General features: G+C 42.1%; 1 protein-coding gene across 1 annotated transcript; it reads right to left on the bottom strand.

The window, feature by feature from the left end:
- Nucleotides 1-1,742: 1,742 nt before the first annotated feature.
- mettl1 (methyltransferase 1, tRNA methylguanosine) lies at nt 1,743-19,663 on the bottom strand. The gene is made up of 6 exons (XM_060820902.1): nt 19,570-19,663; nt 14,150-14,316; nt 8,689-8,873; nt 8,413-8,526; nt 7,970-8,071; nt 1,743-6,812 (listed from the first exon to the last, which is right to left on the bottom strand). The coding sequence occupies exons 1-6, from the start codon at nt 19,647-19,649 to the stop codon at nt 6,666-6,668; spliced, it is 795 nt and encodes a 264-aa protein (XP_060676885.1). The 5' UTR covers nt 19,650-19,663; the 3' UTR covers nt 1,743-6,665.
- Between the last annotated feature and the right edge of the window lie 3,773 nt (nt 19,664-23,436).

Genomic DNA, 23,436 nt, shown 5'->3' with positions numbered 1-23,436 from the left:
AGAGAACGAGCAAAATGGAGAGAGAGAGCACGCGAGAGTGAGCAAGAAGGCGCGAGAGAGTGCGCACGAAATGGAGAGAGGGCAAGAGAGCGCGTGCGCGTGAGAAACAGCGCGAGACAGTGAGCAAAATGCAGAGTGCCCGCGCGAGAGAGCAAGCGAAATAGTGCGTGCGAGAGCGCGAAAGACCAAGAGAGAGTGCGCGAAATTGAGAGCGAGCGCGCGCGAGAGAGAGAGAGAGAGCAAGAGAGCGCGCGCGAGAGAAAGTGAAATAGAGAGACAGCATGAGCAGGTGTGAGAGCACGAGACGGGTGGAGGGAGAGGGAGGAGAGAAAGAGGGGGGTGAGAGGGGTGGGGGAAGGGAGAGAGCAGGAGACGGGGTAAAGGGCAGGAGAGGGGGAGGGGAAGAGTGAGAGTGTGTGTGTGTCTGAGGGAGAATGTGTATGAGAGAGGGTCTGTGGGAGTGTGAGAGCATGTAAGAGTGTACATGTATGTGGAAATCAGCTAGGAGAAAGTGAGGACTGCAGATGCTGGAGATCAGAGTCAAGAGTGTTGTGCTGAAATAGCACAGCAGGTCAGGCAGCATCCGAGGAACAGGAGAATTGATGTTTTGGGCATAAGCCCTTCATCAGGAATGTGCATGTACGTGTGTGAGTATAGCGTGGAGTGGGGTCACCTGTAGTTTGACATGAACCCAAGGTCCCAGTTGAGGCCATCCCTATGATGGATACCAAACTAGACTATCAGCCTCTGCTTGGCCACTGTGTGCATCGTTGCGAATCCCGAAGTCCACCTTGGAGGACAGTTACCCGAAGATCGAGGCAGAATGCCCGACTGCTGAAGTGTTCCCTGTCTGGCGATTGTTGTGCAGTGTCCATTCATCCATTGTCATAGTGTCTGCTTGGTCTTGCCAATGTACCATGCCTCAGGGCATCCTTGTCTGCAGCCTCTGAGATAGACAATGTTGGCCAAGTCACGAGTACCTGCCACGTACATGGTTGGTGGTGTCCACGTTGACACTCTGACATGTCTTGCAGTGGTTTCCGTGACAGGGTTTTGTGGTGTTGTTGTCTATGTTGTCCTAAAGGCTGGGCAGTTCGCTGCGAACAATGGTCAAAGTTTGTGAGAAGATTTGTAGCTCGGGTCCTCGTTGTTGTGGTTCTGTTCGCCGAGCTGGGAGTTTTTGTTGCAAACGTTTCGTCCCCTTTCTTGGTGACATCTTCAGTGCTTGGGAGCCTTCTGTGATCCTTCCTCCAGCATTTATAGTGATTTGTATCTGCTTCCGGTTGTCAGTTCCAGCTGTCCGCTGCAGTGGCTGGTATGTTGGGTCCAGGTCGATGTGCTTGTTGATTGAATCAGTGGATGAGTGATTCAATCAACAAGCACATCGACCTGGACCCAATGTATCGGCCACTGCAGCGGAATGTGCTGTGGTGGAGGCAGATCTAATCAAGGGCTTTAAAAGAAATTTGAAGATATTTTCCAATCAACCTGTTCAGATACATTACACATCTCTGGAGCAGGTGGGACTTGAACGTAGCCTGCCGTCTGAGGCAGGGATATGACCACTGAAAAGAGATTTGAAGATCTGAAGAGAACATATTTGCAGGACTGCAGGGAAAAGATTGGGAGTAGGACTAGGTGAATTGCTCATGCAGAGAGCTAGCAAAGGCATGGCAAAGCACATGGCCTTCTTCTGGAAGTGTTCTATGATTAGTTTGGTGACAAAATGTACCAGAAAATAGTTATATAATGTAATAGTCATATTACAGTGTTTATTTCACTGTTCAGAATATTGATAAAACTTTGTTATGCACAGGTTTAACCAGATTTTTGTATTTAAAACTGCTACCCTTTAAACTTTTAAAATAACTATTGCTAGACAGAACAGGCAGCTCAGTAATGATAATGACATGTCATTAGAAGGAGTTTTGACACAAAAACCATGAGGTTCTGTCCTAAATACATACATTAGTCAAAAGAAACCATGTGTTTAGTAACAAATTCTTTTGCAGGGTGTATTAAAAAGGCCATTGACTGTAAATCTGTACAAAGATACATTAGTCATTCAGCCATTAGAAATGAGCAAAAGATCAAGATCAATAAACTAGGAGTAGTTTTATTACTTAGTACTTTTTCCGTATCTCAACACATTTAATTGTTCCGACCTTGGCAAAGAGCCAGGGCAAATCTTTCCATCACTTGTTTAATATATAAACATAACTCAGCAAAATCAATAGATGTCAATCGTGCACTGTAATCTTGGTGACCAAACAGATCAAATCACTGAATGTGCTAAAGTTAATAGAGTCATAGAGATGTACAGCATGGAAACAGACCCTTCAGTCCAACTCATCCACGTCGACCATATATCCTAACCCAATCTAGTCCCATTTGCCAGCACTTGGCCCATATCCCTCTAAACTCTTCCTATTCATATACCCATCCGGATGACTTTTAAATGCTGTAAATTGTACCAGCCTCCACCACTTCCTCTGGCAGCACATTCTATAGGTGCACCACCCTCGACATGAAAATGTTGCCCCTTTAGGTCCCTTTTATATCTTTCCCCTCTCGTCCTACACCTATGCCCTCTAGTTCAGGACTTCCCCACTCCAGGGAAAGGCCTTGTCTATTTACCCTATCCAAGCCCCTCATAATTTTGTAAACCTCTATGAGGTCACCCCATAGCCTCCAACACTCCAGGGAAAACAGCCCCAGCCTGTTCAGCCTCTCCCTGTAGCTCAAACCCTCCAACCCTGGCAACATTCTTGTAAATCTTTTCTGAACCCTGTCAAGTTTCACAACATCCTTCCAAAAGGAGGGAAACCAGAATTGCACATAATATTCCAAAGGTGGCCTCACCAAATGTTCTGGTTAATGGTAGGGTCTTGGGGAGTGTTGCCAAACAAAAAGAGTTCTAGGAATGTAGCAGTGCAGGTGCATAGTTCCTTGAAAGTGGAGTCATAGGTAGACAGTGTGGTGAAGGTGGCATTTGACATGCTTGCCTTGATTGGTCAGAGCATGGTATATAGGAGTTGAAACATCATGTGGCAGTTGTACAGGACACTGGTGAGGCTACATTTGGAATACTGCGGGCAATTCTGGTGGCCCTTCTAATAGCAAGAATGTTGTTAAACTGGAGAGGGTGCAGAAAACATTTACAAGAATGTTGCTGGGATTGGAGGGTCTGAGTTATAGGGAGAGAACATAAGAACTAGTAGTAGGAGTAGGCCATTTGGCTCCTCGAGCATGCTTTGAGAGGCTGAATAGGCTGGGACTTTTTTTCCACTGGAGTGTAGAAGACTGAGGGGCAATCCGAAAGAGATTTATAAAATCATGAGGGGCATGGATGGGATAAATAGCCAAGGTCTTTTTCCCAGGAAAGGAGAGTCCAAACGTAGAGGGCATAGGTTTAAAGGTGAGGTGGGGGGAAAAGATTGATAAAGGACTGGAGTCATAATTTTTTTCATGCAGAAGGTGGTGCAAGTACAGAATGAGCTGTCAGAGGAAGTGATGGAGATAGATACAATTACAACATTTAAAAAGACAGCTGAATGGGTGTATGAATAGGAAGGGTTGATAGGGATATGGACCAAATGCTGGTAAATGGGACTAGGTCAGATCGGGATGTCTGGTCATGTCAGATAAGTTGGGGTGAAGGGGCTATTTCTGTGCTATATGACTCTATGATTTTAAATCCTCTTCCCACTGAACAACAGAAATATTTGCAGGTGTTCTGAACTCCTGCCCTAAGATCTACTGAGAACTCTATGCTCCTCCAATCTGTTGTTTTGTCTATCCCTGGATTTCCATCAGTCCACCAGTGGCAGCCATTGCTCCATGAACCTAGCCCACTATCTCTTATCCTTCTCCAAACTTCTGTGCTCCTCTTGGTTTGGCCCTTCACATATCCCTTCACCACTGGGTCCCAAGTTCTGAAATTTGCTCCCCAAGCCCCCCTCTGCTTGTTAGACCAAACCACTTTCTGTCCTACTATCTCTATGTGGCTCATTTCAAATAATTGGCCAATAATGCTTATGAAGCACCTTAAATTGCTGCTTGATCCAACAGCTTTGCAAATTGAAATATGCTGGCTAGTTTCCGACTAAAGAAGGACACAGCATTTTAGGATCGTGAATTGTGAAATCTCCACAGAGATTCCGAAAGAGCCAATCCTTATTATAAAAAGGCTCTATCCACTTATTTGTGGTTTATGGGAAAGAAAGGGTTTGAGCAGATTGCAAATTTTAATCAATTTTAAACACATTTAAAATATTATAGAAAAAGCTACTCCAGTTCAAGTGCTGTTAAAAACAGCTGCTCAAATGCCAGTAAACACAAGCATTGTTTTCAGTGATCTCACACAAAAAGCATTACTTCATTCCATCAAAAGTGGCTGTATTTTCTGAATGGTCACTAATTTCAAAATTTATAGAATACACATGGAACATAAACTTGCAGTTTTTAAAATCCTGAATTGATGAAATGAGGACATATTTATAAAATACAAAGTGACAATAGGATCCCTACTCAAGAGTGTGTAGATAAGAATGAACAAAAAATGAAGCCAGAGTTTCTGCAAAACCATGGTAGATTTCAGAGACACAAATTGTGAATACTGTTTAAAAATGTAAAAAGGCATACAAGTAGCCTGCAGAACTTAGCCTACCCAGAAAAAATATATTCGATTGACTTAATTCCAACATATAAGTTTTTAAAAATACATATTTGGCCCTTACAACTCTAACTCAGTGACCCTTTCAGTTAATTATTGCCCTTCTTTTACAAGCTGTGTGCTGTAACTACTGACCTCATCACCTGAAAGCACAGCAACTTTATTGCAAAGTCAAAAATTCTGTGTCTAAGAAATGCACATTTGCCCTGTAACATGTGTCAAAATACATGACACTGTTCAATCCAATCCATTAAAGTCAATTAGAAACAAGATTGTATACTTTCATGATCATATTGGTAATGATGCCAGTGAACCTGGCACCTGTTGTGACAGCAGTAATGAACCAGTCTGATATTAATGCCTACTAACATGTTGACTATTGAAACCCCAGCACTATTATAAAGTTTCAATTAATGGCAAATCCATACAAAGGGGAATTTTGTTCAATTTCTTTTTTTTAAAATAAGGGTTATTTATTGGGAACAAGATTGGAGACAAAATCAAAATTTGGCAGAATTTATGAAATTGAAGTGTGTGTTTTATAATGTTGTGTTGCAGGTGTCAGTTCCAGCAGTCCACCGTTTCATACTAAAATATCTTAATGATAAAGTTGAATCAGAATAATGAACATCTACTCTTCAAAAGCAAAAGATCAAAATAGTCTGTTTTCATTACAATATGGATTAAGATCAAGATAATTTTAACTCAGTGGCCACAGTCAACTAGCCAAATTTTAGTTTTTTCCATAGCTGAAAATAAATATTAGAAAAAGAAAATAACCAAATGAAACAGCTTGAATTTATTTTCTATATCTGCGGGATGTCCTACAGTGGTACACATTTAAATAAATATCTTTTAAATGTATGATGGTGGAGGTGCTAGTGTTGGACTGGGGTGGACAAAGTTAAAAATCACACAACACCAGGTTATAGTCCAACAGGTTTATTTGGAAGTACAAGCTTTTGAAGTGCTGCTCCTTCACCTAGCTAGCTATCTGACAAAGGAGCAGTGCTCCGAAAGCTAATACTTCAAAATAAACCTGTAGGACTATAACCTGGTGTTATGTAATGGTTAACTTTGAAACGTAGTTACTTTTGTACGGTAATGATTTGCAAGAGTGAAATTATTCACAATAAGACCCTTTTGAGAACATTGTTGCGAGATGAATGCTGACCAGTACACTGGGAGAATTTTCTGAATGGATGATAATTAATTTCAAAGATAGAAGATAATTATTTCATCGGTGAAGAGACTTCCAACAGTGCAGCAGTCTTTATATTATGAGTCAGATTCAAATCACAATCCTGTGACTCAGAGGGGAGTGCTATCAATGGAGATAAGATGACACTCAAGGTACTAAAGGAAGCAAAAGTAGTTATTATTAATATGGCATTGAGCCTGCTTGATAAATCCTCTGATGTAAAGACAGGCAGACAGAATTGTATTTGTATACTGCCTTTCACAGCCTCAGGAAACCAGAAAATAATTAACTGGGTTTTGGGAAATGTCATTACTGCTGTAGTATAGGCAGCTGTTTAAAGAAGCTTTAAGTTCAAGCATGCAAATTAAAGGTGATATAATTCTCAACTGCAGCAAGACTAAACAAACAAATCAGTCACAGTGAAGACTTCTGATGTACATATTTCAGTAGAATCTTTTACATTGATTTTTAGAGCATGAAATAAGGAATATAGTATTGATAAATATTTTACAACCATAAAACTAAACGTCTGTAAATTGCCTCTAGGTAACCAACTTTCAAACCCTTCACTTATATTGTTGATATGTAACATTCATGCAAGAATGTACAGTTGTCGACACTTGTATTTGAAGACTGCCATTAAGGTTATTTTCAGTTCATTTAGGTGGGCCACCCCACCTTCAATGCAGTTTCTCCAGTTGTAGCCACCAGAGTGGGTCTTGTGTGTTCCAAATGACGTGAGCTTACCACTTTGTCATTTACCTCTGTGAAATCAAATGAGAGTTCCTCTCAGGACTTTTGCTCTTCAATTTTCAGCTTCTGGTTTTTATCCTCAACTCGTTGAAATACTGCAGTAAAATTCTGTCCTCCATTCCTTAATACTTTTTTACCTTCTTCTGTGCAGACACCAAGGCGATCAATGATGATGTCATCTTTCTGGTTTAAAGAGATAAATAAGGCATCAGAAAGGTATCCCAAGTTTCTTTTAAAAGATGCCTCCCACCCACCCATAGCTAGGAATGATAAAAGTAAACTTCACTGACCCAATCTGAAATGGCAAACTAGGAGCTGCATTAAATAGTAGCACAGGCACAACTCTCATTTTCCTTCCCTATGGCAGTGAAGGGTCACAAAATAACAGATTTTGCAACAAATTAAAGATCAAATTCCATTGGAAATAGGAGGGGATCCGAAGAAAGTCCCATAGCCTGGGATGAAGCAAAATCAGAAAGCACAGATACCGATAAATTCAAACTGAAATGGTCAACTTGGCATTAGAAGATTTCCAACTCAAGACTCAGAAGAAAATCTTGATTTCAGAATTATTTCACTTTTAAAAACAAATCTACGTTGGGCCTGGACATGGCTAGTTCAAAATGTTTGTGCCAATTTTCTCCTCAAAATCTGTTGACTTCTTTGCTGGAACAGGGGCCCCATGGGCACAGAGACAGAGTCATACAGCATGGAAATAGATCCAACTTGTCTGCGCCGATCACACATCCCAATCTGACCTAGTCCCATTTGCCAGCATTTGGCATATATCCCTCTAACCCCTTCTCATTCGTGTACTCATCCAGATGCCTTTTAAATGTTATAATTGTACCCGCCTCCACCACTTGCTTTTGTTCACATAGTTCAGTGTCTCTGACCTTTGGACAGGGAATAGAAAACCAACTGGTTCCTGCTGAATAGTGCACTAAAACAAACAACAGGATTGGGGAGCTGGCAAACTAAGAAAGGCGGAAAAAGTTTTTGTTCAATTTCAAGTGTGAAGAACAGCAAGTTGGGAGATAAATCAAAAGGACTGTCAAACCTTATGGGAACTATCCAGGGCCTGGGGGGGGGGGGCAAGAAAATAGTATGAATAGAGGGGAGTGTTGATAAAACAATTGACGAAGGAAGAATTCTCTGAAATGTATTATATGCTTTAAAGAATTAGACTTACCATTATGCAGACCTTACATTTACATAGTGCTTTTCAGTCATCAGATATTTCAAAGTGCTTTACAGCCAATGAAGCACTTCTGAAGTATACTTTTGCACAATTCAAATTTGTATCGTAACATCTATGTGTATGCAAGTATAATTCTCACCAGTTTCTCTAGTTGAACGTATTCAAACAATGGGTGTTCCGTGAAGTGTTTGACCATCCACTCATGTACTTCCTGCACATCAGTAATTGTGTAGACCAAACCCTAAGGACAGAAAAAAAAAGTCAATGTCAGGAAAAGAGCTCTTATTACCCAAAAAACACAATTATTTCATAAAACCAGAAGCAAGTACAAATCTGCACAGAGATGACCTTTCTCTGCACCTTCTTAGCTGTAACACGATATTCTGTATTCTGTTCTATTACCCTGATGTATTTATGCAGGGTATGATTTGTTTGGTTAGCAAAACAATAAAACAATACATTTCACTATATCTTGATAAAATGTGACAATGAATCAAATAGTACTGCCTAGATGAAGTGGAAGTTCATAATCAGGTACTATCATGAGTCTTAACACTAATAATGGAATGAAAAGACACTTACCCCGACACGCAGTACATAAGCATATTCAGCCAGCAACGTAGAGCTAATTATTCTCCATTTGTGTTTTGTCTTTTTAAAATGTGGATCCGGAAAGAGGAAAAACATCTTACTTAGCTGCAAAGAGAAACAATTGTTGTAGAATTTTGAGAAAGTGCCAAATATTCCAGAGAAACATTAGATGATAAATGATTAAACAACCGAGGGGATGCTGAAATTTTCAGCACAGGAGTTCTACTATGGGAAAGTCACAGTCAATGAATAAACCAATCACTGTACCTGCCCTTTTTTGAAGAAGTTTGGTAAATACTTCATGGCATTGCTTCTAATGCACGCGATGTTCTGGTACTTTCCAGGATTGGAAGCTCTTAGCGATTTGATGCGATCAATGACATAGTCAGATACCTTCACTCGGATTTCGAGACCCAGAATCAATGAATTGGGAAATAGGTCAGATAACTCAACTGTAAAAAAAACAGGTCCATTAATAAAATCTGCTGTGTGCAATTTAAGACCACCCTTTGGTGCTTAGCTCCAAGGAACAATATAGGTTTGACTTAATCTAAACTGCATTAAACCAAACAGGATACAACAGTGTCACGCAAGGTGCAAGTAACAACAGACCTCTGCTACAGGAGGGTTAATTGGCTTTAAAGAGGCACCAAAATCCTAGATTAAATGTATTGCAGAGGACCTGACTAAAATTAGTGACAGAGTCATAGATGCAAGGACAGTTACTGATCAGGAAGAAAGAATTGGGGAACAATGAGGTAGGTGCTACAGTGCAATGTGAGCACTAGTCCCTCGTATTAACTCTTTGATACATGTACGATGTCAGCAATCATTGGAAATATTTTTGATAAAATAATTTGCAATCGAAATCTGATTGAATCGATCATCAGAGACGATATTTTTCCTCTTTAAGTAAAATATTCTCCCAACATTTTCAATTAAACCAGACTCTTTTTAGTTTAGCTCACTGACAATTGACTAGTGTCGTGATTTGTAATTATCCTGAACAAACATAATAACAAGTTTGAGCTGAAAAATGTGTTGCTGGAAAAGTGCAGCAGGTCAGGCAGCATCCAAGGAGCAGGAGAATCGAGGTTTTGGGCATAAGCCCTTCTTCAGGAATGAGCAGGGTGTGCCAAGCAGGCTAAGATAAAAGGTAGGGAGGAGGGACTTGGGGGAGGGGCGTTGGGAGTACGCTAGCTGGAAGGAGGTTAAGGCGAGGGTGATAGGCCGGAGAGGGGGTGGGGACGGAGAGGCTGGGAAGAAGACTGCAGGTCAAGAAGGCGGTGCTGAGTCCAAGGGTTGGGACTGAGATAAGGTGGAGGGAAATGAGGAAGCTGGAGAAATCTGCATTCATCCCTCTACATTGGGGAGACAGGCTGCCTACTTGCGGAACGTTTCAGAGAACACCTCTGGGACACCCGCACCAACCAACCCAACTCCCCCTCCCATTCCGCCAAGGACATGCAGGTCCTTGGCCTCCTCCATCGCCAGACCATGGCAACACTACGCCTGGAGGAAGAGCGCCTCATCTTCCACCTAGGAACCCTCCAACCACAAGGGATAAATGCAGATTTCTCCAGCTTCCTCATTTCCCCTCCCCCACCTTATCTCAGTCCCAACCTTCGGACTCAGCACCGCCTTCTTGACCTGCAATCTTTTTCCCGACCTCTCCGCCCCCACCCCCTCTCCGGCCTAGCACCCTCACCTTAACCTCCTTCTACCTATCACATTCCCAACGCCCCTCCCCCAAGTCCCTCCTCCCTACCTTTTATCTTAGCCTGCTTGGCACACCCTCCTCATTCCTGAAGAAGAGCTTATGATCGAAACGTCGATTCTCCTGCTCCTTGGATGCTGCCTGGCCTGCAGCGCTTTTCCAGCAACACATTTTTCAGCTCTGATCGCCAGCATCTGCAGTTCTCACTTTCTCCATAATGGTAAGTTTGCAGATGACACCAAAATTGGAGGTGTAGTGGACAGTGAAGAAGATTACCTCAGAGTACAACAGGATTTTGATTTGATGGGCCAACGGGCCGCGGAATAGCAGATGGAGTTTAATTTAGATAAACGAGGTGCTGCATTTTTGGAAAGGCAAATCAGGCCTTCATAGTAAAGTCCTGGGGAGTGTTTCTGAACAAAGGGACCTTGAAGTGCAGGTCCATATGCCCTTGAAAGTGGGGTTGCATGAAGATAGGATAGTGATGATGTTTGGTATGCTTTCCTGTATTGGTAAGAGCATTGAGTACAGGAGTTGGGAGGTCATGTTGCAGCTGTACAGGACATTGGTGAGGCCACTGTTGGAATATTGTGTGCAGTTCTGGTCTCCTTCATATCGAAAGGATGTTGTGAAACTTGAAAGGGTTCAGAAAAGAATTACAAGGATGTTGCCAGGATTGGAGGATTTGAGCTATAGGGAGTGGCTGCATTGGCTGGGGCTGTTTCCCCTGGAGCATCAAAGGCTGAGGGGTGATCTTAGAGGTTTATAAAATCATGAGGGACATGGTCAAGGTAAACAGACAAAGACTTTTCCCTGGGGTGGGGGAGTCTAGAACTAGAGGGCATAGGTTTAGGGTAAGATGGAGAACATTTAAAAAAGGGACCTAAGGGGCAACTTTTTCCACACAGAGGGTGATGCGTGTGTGGAATGAGCTGCCAGAGGAAGAGGTGGAGGCTGGTACAATTCCAAATACCTTTTAAATGTTGTATGGGTATATGAATAGGAAGGGTTTAGAGGGATATGGGCCAAATGCTGGCAAATGAGACCAGATCAGTTTAGGATATCTGGTCAGCATGGATGAGTTGGACTGAAGGGTCTGTTTCCGTGCTGTACACATCTGTGACTTTAAGTATACGGATTAATACAGCAGTAAGCATCTTTCCTTGTGTGAAGATTTATTATTTGGAAACTTGGTTTACAAAGTGGGTTTTAGGCTGTAAGTTCTGTGAATGCTACTTTTTTGTTTAAGACTCAGAATTGTTTTTTTAAAAAAACATAGTGGGTCAAAATATCATTTTCAAGGCTAAATGCCTAGATAAACTACCTGGTGAGATAATTGCTGGTGTTTACTCGATTAAACTTTTTTCTGTAATTCATAAAAAAGACCGAGGCCAGAAATAGGTTCTGTTCAGAAAGTAAAGATCCATACCAGCAAAGGGCAGCTTACTTTTGGCAGTCTCCAGGCCATTAGAGCTGGAATTAAGTATAAAGTTATTCTTGCAGTCTAAGTAGACAGGGCTGGAAAAAAATCCTCAGCTTTTCTTAGAATTCTAAATCAGAAACCATCAGTGAGTTACCCTATGTCTGTGTGTCTCTGGAGAGAGACAGAGAATTGGACCTGCAAAAGTGCAGAAATTTGCTGAAAAGAAGTGCATGCAACCTTGTCAAGTGAGTCAGAAATTAAAGAGTGAAGATAGGAGTGATTCTTCACTGCAGTTGACTATTTATTAATAAAAGGATATTACTGGGCGAAAAAGGGTTGAATATTTCTTTTTGCTGCTTTGTTTTTGTCCTTTTGGCGTATAAGTACATTAACAGGCTCGTGAACAGATTCAGTGACTGACCACAGCTGTCAAGTAGCAAAAAATAAAACTAATCAGATTTTCCTCTGCAATCTGACTTATCCAGTATTATCATTAGTTACACTGTGCAATAGTGTTAGACAACAAATTACAAAGATGATATTTCCAAAATGGTAAGTAGAAAAAACAGCACCCTGATAAGAGAATGAATACTCCAATTGAAAGCTGAAATTAAACACAATTTCTAAGTATTGGACTTCTGAATGCATTTGTAGAACTTTAAATTTTTTAGCAATTTTAAAAATCAATGAATGTTCAGAAACAAAATTGCCCTCAGCCATTGATTAAACTTTGACACAAGCCTTGAACATTTAAAAATATAAATCATCTTGGTTTCAAGTACCACAAGTTCCAGGAATTATTTGCTGTCCAAACAGTTCTGAAATATTACTTATTGACAAAGGATTAGTGGATACACAATTGGATTTTTCACCACTTTGCAATAAACACAAAAATCCCAAAACTCCTGTTCACAAAACCTAAGACACACTACATCAGGTTGTTTAATATTCCAGTACAACATTAAATTCCCACCACTAGATGGAGCTACTGCTTTAAGAATATTTTGACAATTCACAGACCACCAAATAGCCATAATTCAGATTTTGAAAATGTCTGCTGGGCTAACACAGAAGAGTCTCTCAATTATCCCACATCATGTGATATTTCATAATTATCAGTTGTTCAAATATAATAGCTTTTGAAACATTTGAGACAATGTTGCATGAAACAAATTAAATGTTTACATTAGAAAATTAGAAAAGTAATCCTTTAAAAAAATATATTGGAGGGTCAGAACTGGAAATAAATCCATCACTTGTACCCAATATTATGTAGTAACTTGACAGCATTTGTTTATTTATTCCTGTCTTGCAAGTTGCTAAACATAGATCCCCATTGAGCAATTTTTTGTCTTCTTGTTGTAAGTCCTTCTCAAAAATACTCCAAAATAAACTTGGTGCATCCTAAGAATTTGAGCACGTGATAGCCATTTGGCTCACAGCAATTGTGGAACATTGTAGAAGGACCTCTTGTAATGCAGTGGTAGTGTCCCACTCCTGAACTGGGAGGCCTGGGTTCAAGTCCCACCTGCTCCAGAGGTGTGCAATAATATCTCTGAACAGGTTTATTAGAAAAATAAGCTGTGGAACGTTGTTTTAATCACTGCAATGCTTACTCTACAGTCCGCATTATCTTTTGCGCACGATCTGAGTACTTTATTCTAATAAACCTGTTCAGAAAGAAACTGGGTAACTAAATTTATTTCACTGCCAGGCACTGAAATCCTGAAATGAGGGGAAAATATACTAAAATGTCTTTAAAGAAATTTTTTTAAAAAACGAAGGATCACACCTTCTCTCAATCAAATACAGTGACACTATCAGCACAACCACAAGCATTTGTTCAGCATTCCAAACTCAAGGCATCCAAAGGCTCTTTTCAAGTAGAAATAGAAAGGCACAAATGGAAGATTAAGATTTCAACAACAACGTTTGGATTTGATTTAAAATAAAAACAAAAATGCTGGAAATACTCAGCAGTATCTCTGGAGGGAAATAGGGTTAACGTTTCAGACTGATAATCCTTCATCAGAATGGAGGAAAAATAGAAAACAAGTTTGGAGCAAATGAAAGGGTAAAGAAGACCAGAGGTCGCTGATAAGCAGAAAGATTAAATGATAAAATACTTCTTGGTACAAATCACAAAGACAGTGGTGATGGGTTTAGCAAAGAAACAAAAGATGTGTTCAGATGAAATGCGCTTGGCTGGACAGCAGCTATTTGAATGTAGTGTGAAGGAATAAAGAAAGAAATTAGAAAAAAAAAACCAAGCCAGCAAAAAAAAAAAGGACACAAGATGGAGGCAGAGATTTGGACTTAAAATTGTCAGACTCAATTCTGAGTCCAGAAGGCTGTAGGGTGCCTTTCTTTGAATTAAATTGAAATTCACTGGAACATGCAGCAGGTCATGAACAGAAAAGTCAGAGCAGGAGTAAGATGGAGAAGTGAAATTACAAGCGATAGAAGCTCAGGGTCATGCTTGCAGACCAAATAGACATTTTAGTTTGAATAGATTGCTCTATTCCATTTTCCTCATGGAATATTGAGAGAATTGGTCATATGTCCAGATTGCTCTACATCATTCATACCTAGTAAACCTCCATATCCACAGCCTATATCTGCAAACTCCACCTGGAACTTCAATTTCTTTTCATCAATGAGATCTTTCTCATCATCGTGATGGTAATTTTCTGAGCGTGGTTTGAAATATTCAGGGTAGTGCTGGGACCAGTCCATCTCTTCAGGCTTTACAGGGCTGCAGAGAGAGAGGCGTATGTTACAAACACAAGGGATTGTTATCTATAACTTTGAGGGAATCATACTTTATCTGCTTGGTAAAACTGCAAATTCTCCATGGAAATTTGAATGGTTATTGCTGATTGTTTTGAGTTCAGGAATTTGAGTTGATTTAATCAAGCTGTTTAAAATTGCTAAATTAGTAAAAACAATAAAAAGATAACCAACAAAAAGGGGGGAGAAGTTTTGAGGGTAAACTAGCAAATGATATAATGGAAAAGGCTAGTAATATGGAAAAATGTGAGGTTATGCACTTTGGCAGGAATAAGAAGAAACTGAATATTATATAAATGGACAAAGACTGCAGAAAGCTGACGCACTGATGGATTTGGGATGCCTCATGCATAAGTCATAATAAAAAACTAGCACACAAGTTCAGCAGGTAGTAGAAGTGGCAAATAGATGGTTGGATTTTATTTGAAAGAGTGTGGTGCTGGAAAAGCACAGCCAGTCAGGCAGCATCAGAGAAGCAGGAGAGTCGACATTTTGAGCATTAGCTCTTCACCAGGAATGAGGGGGTGGCCCAAGGGGGCTGAGAGATGAATGGGAGGGGGGGTAGCCGGGAATGCAATAGGTAGATGAAGGTGATAGCTTGGAGTGGAGGGTGGAGAGGATAGGTGGGAAGGAAGATGGACAGGTAGGGCAGTGCCGGGTTGGAAGGTAGGATCTGGGATAAGGTGGGTGTGAGTAGGGGTGTGTGTGTGTAATCCACATTGATCCTGTCTGGTTGAAGGGTCCCAGGCTGGAAAATGAGGCGTTCTTCCTCCAGGCGTATGGTGGCTAGGGTTTGACGGTGGAGGCAGCCCAGAACTTACATGTCCTTGGTGGGGTGAGAGGGGGAGTTAGTGTTCGGCCACAGGGCAGTGGGGTTGTTTAGTGTGTGTGTCCCAGAGATGTTCTCCAAAACATTCTGCAAGGGGAGGCATTCTGTCTCCCCAAGGTAGAGGAGACCACACTGAGAGCAACGGACACAGTAGATGATGTGTGGAAGTGCAGGTAAATCTCTGTTGGATGTGGAAGGATCCTTTGGGGGCTTGGACAGAGGGTGAGGGGGGAGACGTAGGCGCAGGTTTTGCACTTCCTGCAGTGGCAGGGCAAGGTGCCGGGAGCGGCCAGTGGGTTGGTGGAAGGTGTGGACCTAACAACGGAGTCACGGAGGGAATGGTCTCTCCAGAATGCAACTAGTGGTGGGGAGGGAAATATATTCCTGGTGGTGGGGTCTATTTGTAGGTAGCAGAAGTGGTGGAGAATGATGTGATTTTTCCAGAGGTTGGTGGGGTGGAAGGTGAGGACCAGGGGTTTCTGTCATTGTTGCAATTCGAGGGATTGAGTTTGAGGGTGGAGGAGCGGAAAATGGAGGAGATACATTGGAGGGCATCGTCAACCACGTAGTAGGGGAAATTGCAGTCTTTGAAGGAGGCGGCTATGTGGGATGTTCTGTGGTGGAATTGGTCCTCCTGGGAGCAGATGCAGCAGAGGCAGATGAGCTGGGAATAAGGGATGTCATTTTTACAGGAGGCAGGGCGAGAGGAGGTGTAGTACAGGTAGCTGTGGGAGTCGGTGGGTTTGTAGTAGATGTCAGTGTTAAGGCAGTCGCTGGAAATGGAGATGGAGAGGTCCAGGAAGGGGAGGGAAGTGTCCGAGATGGTCCAGGTAAATTTGAGGTCAGGATGGAAGGTGTTCGTGAAGTTGATGAACTGTTCAACCTCCTTGTGGGGGCACAAGGTGGCGCCGATACAGTAGCCGAGGAAAAGGTGGGGAATGGTGCCGGCATAACTCCGGAAGATAGACTGTTCTGCGTAGCCGACAGAGAGACAGGCATAGCTGGGGCCCATGCAGGTGCCCATGGCTACCCATTTGGTCTGGAGGAAGTGGAAGGGCTTGAAGGAGAAATTGTCGAAGGTGAAGACCAGTTCTGCCAATTGAATGAGTGTGTCAGGAAGGGTACTGGTTGGGTCAGTTGTAGAGGAAAAAATAGAGGGCTTGGAGGCCTTCGTCATGGCGGATGAATGTGTAAAGGGACAGGATGTCCATGGTGAAGATGAGGCGTTGAGGACTGGGGTAACGAAAGTCATGGAGGAGGTGGAGGGCGTAGATGGTGTCCCGAACATATGTGAGGAGTTCCTGGACCAAGGGAGACAGGACAGTGTCAAGGTATGCAGAGATAAGTTCAGTGGGGCAGGAGCAGGCTGAGACAATGGGTTGACCGGGGCAATCAGGTTTATGAATTTTGGGTAGGAGATAGAAATGGGAGGGGTGTGGAGTTCCTGGACTATGAGGTTGGAGGCTATTGGTGGGAATCCCCTGAGGTGATGAGGTTGTGGATGATCTGGGAGATGATGGTTTGGTGATGGGAGGTGAGGTAGTGGCTGAGGGGGCAGTAGGAGGAGGTGTCTACAAGTTGGCACCTGGCTTCAGTAGTGTCGATGTCGATGTGCCAAACTACCACTGTGCCCCCTCCTTGTCTGCTGGCTTGATGGTGAGTTTCGGGTTGGAGCAGAGGGAGTGGAGGGCGAGAGGTTGGGGTGGGTGAGGTGGGTAGACAACAGAATGGAGTAGAAAAATAGCAAGGTCTTGCTAAAACTATACAAGGCACTGGTCAGTCCACATCTAGAATAACGTGAACAGTTTTGGTCCCATAAACAGAGGAAGGATATGTGAGCATTGGAAGCAGATAAGGTTCACTGGGCTAATCTTGGGGATGAAGGGATTGTCTTAAGGCGAGATTTAGTACATCGGGTCTGCGCTTGTTGGACTTTAGAAGAATGCGAGGCAACCTTATTGAAACAAGATTCTTAGGTTACTTGATGGGGTCAATGCAGAGATGTTGATTCCCCTTATGAAAAGCTCTAGGACTAAAGGGCAGAATCTCCGAATAGAGGGTCATACATTTAAGACATACGAAGAAGAATTTCTTCTCAGAGGGTAGTGAATCTATGGAATTCTTTACTTCAGAGGGTTGTCGAGGCTGAGACAGAGATCTTTAATCAGTAAAGGAATCAAGAGTTATAGGGAAAAAGCAGGGAGGGGAGTTGAGGATTATGAGATAAGTGATGATATCATTGAGAGGTAGGACAGACTCAATGGGCCTTGATTAAGCATGTTACACCATTCAGTTGAAGGTTTCCAGTCAAAAATGACAGACTTAGCAGGTAAGATTATCATGGACAAACACAGAATCCTGGAGAAACTCAGTAGGTTTGGCAGCATCTATGGAGAGAGAAACAGAGTTAACATTTCAAGTGCAGTATGACTGTGAAGACTTCTAACTCAATTCTAATTATAGAATCCCTAGTGTGGAAAGAGGCCATTCAGCCCATTGAGTCCACACCGACCCTCCAAAGACACCCCATGCAGACCCCCACTTTATTCTCCATAAACCCATATTTACCATAGTTAATCCACCTAGCCTGTACATCCTGGACACTTTGGACAATTTAGCATGGCCAGATCCACCTGACCTGCACATCTTTGGATTGTGGGAAGAAATCAGAGCACCCAGAGGAAACCCATGCAGACATGGGGAGAACAGGCAAACGCCACACAGACAATCACCCAAGGCTGGAATCAAGTCCAGGTCCCTGGCAGCGTGAGGCAGCAGTGTCAATCACTGAACTACTACGTCGCTCCAATTGCCATCAGCATCCACAGCCTTTTTGAGGGGGCGTGGAGAGCGAGAGAGGTATCCTAATGTGTATGGAAAAGTGCTTCCTGTTTTCAATTCTTGAAGGTCCAAATTCAAGATTGTAGCCCCTTGTTCCGAATTCCTCCAGAGAAATAGGTTTCTGGACCATTAGATGAAGGAGCAGAAGTAGGCCATTTGCTCCATCTAGGTTGCTGTGCCACTCAATGCAATCACTGCTAAGCTGATAATCCTCAGCTCCACACCTCTTGATTCCTTTACTGATTAAAAATCTATCTATCTATCTCAGTCTGAAATATACTTGACAAGCTAGTCTCAAAAGCCCCATATAAGACTGGACTCAAAACATTAACTCTGTTCCTCTCTTCACAGATGTTGCCAGACTTGCTGAGTTTCTCCAGCATTCTCTAAGTTTATTTCAGATTCAAGCATCTGCAGTATTTTGCTTCTATTATTTTGGTATCAAGGGATATGGGTCAAAGGCAGGTAGATGGAAATGACAGTATAGATTATCCACAATAAGTGTATGGTATTGTATTCAAGGGGTGGGTTCTTTTAATGATATATTATGACTTGAGGGAGATTGGGGCTGGGATCAGTATAGAAAGGATTGGAGGATGCAACAGGAAGGCAGAAATTCTTATGTCTACCAAATTCTGATCTGAAAAAAAAACTTACTTTTCATTGTCATAGTTTTTCTGACAGATTTTCCACTTTCCATCCCTAAGCTTATGATTTAAACATGACCAAAAGTTTGTTCAAATAGAAAGGTTTTAAGAAGCATCTTTAAAGGAGACAGAGATTTCAGGAAAGAATTGCAGAGCTTGGGGATCTGGCAACTGAAGACACAGTGGCCAATAATAGTGATGGAAATCCACAATGTTTAAGAGGCCAGACTGGAACAGTTTAGATGTCTTTACGGTTGTGGCCAGGAAAAGGTTATCCAGCTAGGGAGATGGGAGGAAGTGGCTGTGGAGAGATTTGAAAATAGAATGAGTATTTTAACATTGTGGCATTGCTGAGCCATTTGAGTTAGATCCTAATCATTGTCAATCAAGAATCTTGGGGACTCAGCAATGAGCTTTCTAATGTTGAGAAAGTGACATACAAACTGTGCTTCCATCCCAAAAGATAAAAGATCTGAGTATGTGAACTCAATAAAGTTATTTCCTTCTACATATCCATTTCACAGTATAACAGTGGTCTGCTCAAATAGACTGCAGCGTGACCTCAATATTACAGTGTAGAAAGAAAATGTGACCAATGACACAATCTGGAGTTGAAACCCGATATTACAGTGTAGTTAAATAATGTGACCATGCTACACTTTAATCAATAAGGTTTGACCGCCAAGATGTCCAGCACCCCAAATGAAGAGCAATCCACACATATGAGATGCTCAGATCTACCAAGCCGAATTTTTTTTTTCTATTTGTTTTAAAGTTGCTTTCAGTGCTTGAAAAGATTTTAATTTCCTTCGATAATAATTTTGGTGCTTTAATTAAAAATTACCCGAAAACTAAGGTGACCACCCCACCCCCCCAATGAATCTCTTCCTCCCTCACTCACTAATCGAAGACATGATCCGCCATAGGATTGGAGTGAGCACGCTGCCGGTAAAAACGTTTCTGAGGAGCAGATACCGCCATGATCGCCGATTTTGTGAAAGGAAAAGCCGAATTTAAATAATGATGACAGCCCAAGAACGGCGCATACTCCGTGATCGTGGAGAAAACGTCATCACCGGGCGCCTGACCAGCTATGTGAGCTTCTTTTCAAATAGGTCACCACTGAGTAGTTTATCTCAAATCGTGAGGGATAAGTCCAAAACTGAAAGAAAATGGGTTAAACTCTAATTTGTTATTATTGAAGAACAGCCAGTGTAAGTCAAGGTTCTATGATGTAAAAAAAAGTAAGATTGGGAAGAAATTCGTGAAAACTATTGTACTTGCGTTTATATAACGCCTTTAATGTAGAAATGTTACCCAAAGCTTTTAATGGGAACCGAAGGAGACCATTCAGTCCCCTCTTTGAGGTTGTTATACAAGAACAGGAGGAAGTGTCCATTTAGTGTCCTCCTCTGAGCCAAGGATTCAAGATATTCTTTTTCAAGCATACCTCTTGATTTTTTTTTGAGGGCTACTTTCTGATTTTCAGGGGCTCATTTTTCATCCTCACTAAGTATTTCATTAAGTGATGCATTTATGGAGTAACATTGTATTATACTTTTGTGTTCTTGTTGACAAGTTATAGCTGTGACAATTATGGAGGATACTGATATGTTAGACTTAAAAGCCACAACTCTCAAGGAAAGCATTAAACTTACTAGCCACAACAATTAGGGGGCAGCACGGTGGCACAGTGGTTAGCACTGCTGCCTCACAGCGCCAGGGACCTGGGTTCAATTCCCGCCTCAGGCGACTGACTGTGTGGAGTTTGCACGTTCTCCCCGTGTCTGCATGGGTTTCCTCCAGGTGCCCCGGTTTCCTCCCACAGACCAAAGATATGCGGGTCAGGTGAATTGGCCATGTTAAATTGCCCTTAGTGTTAGGTAAGGGGTAAATGTAGGGGTATGGGTGGGTTGCGCTTCGGCGGGTCGGTGTGGACTTGTTGGGCCGAAGGGCCTGTTTCCACACTGTAAGTCTAATCTAATCTAAATATATAAATTGGCATAAGATAACAGGCATAATTTGTTTTTGGTCAGTTCAGCAAGTTGGTAGGTTTGTTGGCAGACATTTTGTCCCCTTTTGAGATGACATCAACAGTGTTGTGTTGCCTTCTCTGAAGTGCTGCTGTACTGTTCTGCTTTGAATTGATGTGGTTCTGTATGAGCTGTTCCCAGTTGATATTGGTTCCAGTTTTTAATTGCAGCGGTTTGTATTCTGGGCCCAGGTCAATGTGTTTGTTGATGGAGTCCGTGGATGAGTACCATGCTTCCAGGAATTCATTTGTTCTTTGTTTGGCCTATCCTTGAATCGTTGTGTTATCCCAGTCAAACTTTTATGGTTCTTGTTGTCTAGGAGTATGGATACCAGGGAAAGTTGGTTGTATTGCTTGGTTGCTAGTTGGTGTTCATGGATGTGGGTCACAAGTTATCTGCCTGTTTATCCTACATAATGTTTAGTGCAGTTGCTGCATAAAGGAGAGAAAGCCCTAGAAGGACTAAGAAAGGACACAAACATAATAATAGTACCAGCTGACAAAGACCAAATGACAGTGGTAATAGACAAAACAGTTTACAGGGTACATTCAAAAGGCTAGGAGACTACTTACAGATACCAACACCTACTAATGGAAGGAGTCGGACCCGACACCAGTACTAGCTAACAGAATCATCAACACACTATGGAACCTACAACGAAACTGACTCATAACCAAGATGGACTGACAAAGCATGAAACCAGAAGGTACAAACACCCCATGATTCTTTGGACTCCCAAAGATACATAAACCCGACACCACCCTCAGACCCATTGTGCGTAGGTGTTCCTGGTAGGGACACTGACTTGCTAAGGAGCTACAGCGATGGCCTCAATACCTCATCAGTGGAACTACACACTCCATACGTTCATCGCAGAAATTTCTGGACAACATCAAGAACATGAATATTGACAAAGACGAGGACATGGTCTCATTTGATGTTATGGCACTTCAATTGACATAACGTTAGCCAAGGAAACTATAGCAAAACTCCTGGACAGCCAGAACAGACAAACTGAATACAAACCCATCAACAAAGCCAATATATTAAAAGTACTTGACCAATGTCTAACAACACACTTCACTTCAACAGCCAGGTATATGAACAAATCAATGGGATACCTATGGGCTCACCTATCTCAGGCTCATAGCTAAAGCAGTAATGCAAAGACTCGAACAGACAGACCTCCCACAGATCCAACCCAAGGTATAGATCAGGTATGTAGATGACACTTTTGTGATAATCAAAAGAGCTGAAATCGAGAACACACACCAGAGGATCAACAGCATTTTCACTGGGATCAGATTTACCAGAAAGGACCAACTCCCATTCCAGATGTGATGGTTACAAGAACACAGAATGGTGAATGCATAACAAAAGTGCAGAGGAAGACCACACATACTGATCATATCTTAAACTACAACAGTAACCACCCAAACACCCACAAGAGGAGGTCCGACTCATTGCGTTAGGACCCTGTTTAAGATAGCTGCAACAACCTGGAACTGCAAGGACATGAAAAACACCGAAACAAAATACTTACCAAAAAACAGATATCCCCACAGCTTTGTGCACAGATGCCTCACAGACAAGCAACACCAAGAAGACAAGACACCTCCCAAAGCATTGGCTGTTCTCCCCTACATTAGAAACACTTCAAAACTGACTACCAGACTGCTGCGACCACTAGGGATTTGACAGTATACAAACCGGCAACCGGCAGCTCACTAGAATAAAGGACCCGATAACCACTGTGTAGAGACCGAATGTAATTTATAGCAACTGCACTAAGCACTATGTAAGATGAACAGGCAGACAGCTTGCAACCCACATCCATGAACACCAACTAACAACCCAGTGACACAACCAACTCTCCTGAGTATCCATACACATGGACAACAAGAACCATGAGTTTGACTGGGACAACACAATGATACTAGGACAGGCCAAACAAAGAACAGCAAGAGAATTCCTGGAAGCAGGGTACTCATCCTTGGACTCCATCAACAAACACATTGACCTGGACCCAATATACAAACTGCTGCAATGGAAAACCCGAAACAACTCAAACAGACCCACAAAATCAAAGTGGAACAGGACAGCAGCACTTCACAGGAAGCAACACAGCACTCATGATGTCACATGGAAAGGGGATGAAACATCAGCCAACAAAACTACCAGCTCGGCTAACAGACCAACAACGAATCCAGCCAACGCCCAAGTGACAGATCTTCATGAAAAGTTTAAATAACAGGCATAAATTAGCAACAAAAGATTATTTTAAAACCTGATACTTTACGCAATCACCTTATGTATACTTTCTGGGAACTGGTGAGGTCATAGCTAAATGGTGTATGTTTGTCTATAACAAAGTCACCATGCCTCAAGTTATTCATAGTATGCAAGATGTGACAACTGTAAATCTTTGAGATAAAACTGTTGAGTACTGTATTAAATTACCCAATTGACAGTGTTCAATACAATAGCATCCACGATGTTTTCCCCATGTAGTAAGTCTTTCGCAGCCTTAGAAACTCTACATTCATGTGCAAGCAATTCATTAACTCAGTGATTTAGTTTTTCTGATGTTATGACACAGGGACAGCAAGCCAGACCAAATCAGACTTGCTAACACTGGATTTGCAACACAGTGAAATTAAACCATTTGATGACTTTCAAAATTTGCTCAATTGCACCTGAATAAACTTTACAAATAACTAACACCAAGCTTGGAA

Source organism: Hemiscyllium ocellatum, chromosome X (assembly GCF_020745735.1).
Source record: "Hemiscyllium ocellatum isolate sHemOce1 chromosome X, sHemOce1.pat.X.cur, whole genome shotgun sequence".
Classification (NCBI taxonomy): Eukaryota; Metazoa; Chordata; class Chondrichthyes; order Orectolobiformes; family Hemiscylliidae; genus Hemiscyllium; species Hemiscyllium ocellatum.
This window is presented reverse-complemented; position numbering and strand designations above follow the sequence as displayed.

Bases quoted from the DNA above. Each gene is read 5' to 3' on its own strand.
- mettl1 (XM_060820902.1), bottom strand. From the start codon at position 19,649: ATGGCGGTATCTGCTCCTCAGAAACGTTTTTACCGGCAGCGTGCTCAC. The intron at 14,317-19,569 runs GTGAGTGAGGGA...CTCTCTCTGCAG, and splicing joins GCGGATCATGTCTTCGATTA to CCCTGTAAAGCCTGAAGAGA. The intron at 8,874-14,149 runs GTATGAATGATG...TTTTTTTTACAG, and splicing joins TGGATATGGAGGTTTACTAG to TTGAGTTATCTGACCTATTT.